Source organism: Euprymna scolopes, chromosome 9, assembly GCF_053919585.1.
Source record: "Euprymna scolopes isolate OS-2025 chromosome 9, ASM5391958v1, whole genome shotgun sequence".
Classification (NCBI taxonomy): Eukaryota; Metazoa; Mollusca; class Cephalopoda; order Sepiida; family Sepiolidae; genus Euprymna; species Euprymna scolopes.
This window is the reverse complement of record NC_136490.1, coordinates 39914956-39917808: the sequence shown is the minus strand read 5'-3', so window position 1 is coordinate 39917808 and position 2853 is coordinate 39914956. Positions and strand designations below refer to the sequence as shown.

At 29.3% G+C, this 2853-nt stretch overlaps 1 protein-coding gene across 2 annotated transcripts in view; it reads left to right on the top strand.

Moving 5' to 3' along the window:
- The first annotated feature begins 275 nt into the window (after positions 1-275).
- LOC145284510 (nuclear envelope integral membrane protein-like) overlaps positions 276-2853 on the top strand; it is a 148139-nt gene continuing 145561 nt past the window's right edge. Inside the window, exons 1-2 of one of the 2 annotated variants that reach the window (XM_080133396.1) lie at positions 276-429; positions 2446-2576. In XM_080133396.1, the coding sequence (XP_079989522.1) occupies positions 348-429; positions 2446-2576 (213 nt within the window). In that variant the 5' untranslated portion in view covers positions 276-347. The remainder of the gene's footprint in view (positions 430-2445; positions 2577-2853) is intronic. The other variant, XM_080133395.1, reaches the window with a different exon arrangement.

Here is a 2853-nt window from a genome sequence, read left to right as displayed (position 1 = left end):
CAATTCAAAAGATTGTAGCGTTAACAAATAAAAAAAAATAATATTGTCGATAGAACAAACGTCAAAATATTTGTTGTTTGCTTTAACACCGGTTTTCAAAAGTTATATAGCCACGTTTGCGTATTAAAAATAAAACAAACTTTTAATTATTTATAAAATATTTCGATCTCACTAAAGATAATTGTATACAAATATATACAGTTAAATTATGTAATTATTTCATTGAATCAAGTTTATATTGTCTGATTTTTAAAAGATACGAAACTAAATGAGGCTAAAACGAAGCGCAGAAACCTAAATTAAGTGTTTATGAAATTTGAATTTTCGTCTCATCCTCGAGTGCGATCATGTTTGTTATTTTGCTCCTTTTTCTCATTCAACCATGCCACACTTCCGACATATTAAGCGATTGTACAAGTGATAAAAAATGTACGTCTCTCAAAAGATTGTTTTCTAAAGTGTTTGAACTTTTAAACTGTTTTAATGTTAACTCACGTTTATTTTAGTGAAAACTTGCAAAGTTTACCAAAACATAACCGTGTTTTTTTTTTAAAATCATTTTGTTAATTCTTTTACTTACATTATGTGACAAATTATTACTTTTATTCATTTTTATTATTTGTTTTACTTTTTAAAACTTTTGTTTTATCAAAAAAGTCTATTCAAAACAGAAAATTAACGTAGTAATAGTTATGAATTTTTTGTATTTATGCACTTTTGTTACCGTGCTGAAATAAAAACGTTATTTAGAAAGCCATTCTTAACATGAGAGGAGAAGGTGTTTTGTAATTATACTGTACTTTCACCTAATAATTTAATAAAAATATTACAAAAAAAAAAACGGGGTGGGGGGCGGAGGTTGTGTTACTATACACATAGATTCGAAAAAGTTGCCAAAAAAACAAATATATAACAAATGTTATCAAAGGCAAGATAAGTTACTCTTTCACCTATCTGGGAAAATTTTCAGTGGTTTTACTCACTTTACTGTTAAATGGTGTTCTAATCGGTAAATGTCGGTGCGTTACTTACGGAAAAAACGGTTAACTAAACCGCAGAAGAAGCACCTATTAAGCCACGTAAGTTCTATAATTGAATCCCCCTCCCCCCCCAAAAAAAAAGAAAAGAACGAAAAACATAAAAATGTTAGGTGCTTATGTTTTTGTAAACCGCATTAAAAACTACTGAGTCTACTGAGACCAAAAAAAAAAAAAGGTCCCCCAATTTGTTGTACTTTTCTTTAATTGGGGTTTGTATTACTGTACACATAGATTCGAAAAAGTTGTCAGAAAACAAATATATAACAAATAAATGTTATCAAAGGCAAGATAAGTAACTTTTCTACCTAACTGGATATATTTTTTGTGTTTTTATTCAATGTAACATGTTTATTCAGCTCGAAAAACATGCAGTGTTTGCCGATGTATTGGAAAATTCAAAATGGCGCCAGACTCTCTCTTTAACACGGTAAGTTTGAGAAAAGGTGTTATAAATAATAAACTAGACAAAATACTATTAAAAAACCACCGAATATATGTCAACTTATGTCATGGTAACATATATTGAGCGAATTTCTAACAGTATTTTGTTTAGTTTATTATTTATAACACCTTTTCCCAAACTTACCGTGTTCGAGCGCCATTTTGAATTTTCCCATACCTCGGTAAACACTGTATGTTTTTCGAGCTGAATAAACATGTTACATTGAATAAAGACACAAAAAATATATCCAGTTAGGTAGAAAAGTAACTTATCTTGCCTTTGATAACATTTATTTGTTATATATTTGTTTTTTGACAACTTTTTCGAATCTATGTGTACAGTAATACAAACCTAATTTTAAATTTTCCGCAGAAGATTGGTACGGACGCCATGTGAGAAGGCAGTTTGCTAAACGAAAGCTATAAAATGGCAGAAAGTAGTTTGTGGGTTCAGCGGTTTATACCATGCAAACGGTAAATTTGCCCCGGGTTTGATTATCAGATTCGTTGTCAGCGACCTCGATTACCCCTAAAAAAACAAATTAGAGTGGTCGGTGTTCTGTTGTAACATATCTGAATAGTTACCAAAAAAAGTTATCAGCAGTCTGCCATTTTCTATTTCGAAATAGTAGATTTGTCATGGACTGCAGTTACCTCCCTTGGCTTTTAAGTGCCATTCCACGTTAACCATTATGATGAAACTCTATAATTCAATAAATTTTATTTTTATTTGTAATTATTTTTCCATTCAATTATTTTTCATAATATTTTGGAATTTTTTAAGTATGTAAATGTGTTTTTACCTGAATGCATAAAAAAATCCATTATATTGCACAAGCTCCAGAGTTACTTTTCTATTTTCCCGCTTAATGTTATGTGCTTTTTAAAGTAATTTAAAGAATTTTTTTTTTTTTTTTTTTTCAAGTAAAAGTTTCATTAATTTTCTTTCTCATTCTTTCTCCAGGTACAATTTTAAACTTAATGACTAAGGAAGTACACATAAAGCTGGATGATGGTGTTGTAAAAAAACATTTGTGGACGTTCTGCTACCCTGGAGAAACCAGAACTCTTTACAAACTATGGTTATATCCAGTTGTAAGTACATAAACCAGTTAAACTCCCTTGCATTATTTTGATGTCAAATGTGTAAGAATTAAGTAGACAATTTTAGACAAAAAAACTCTTGGATGCATACAATTTTATTTGGGGTGGCGTGGTCATGTTTATGGATAACTTATAGATATAACCTCTCCTATCCATGTAGGATTATCTATATAATCCCTATATTTAAAGTTAGATAAATGTGTGTGTATATATATATATATATATATATATATTAAGTAATGTGATTTATAATTTAAAAGTTTTAAAA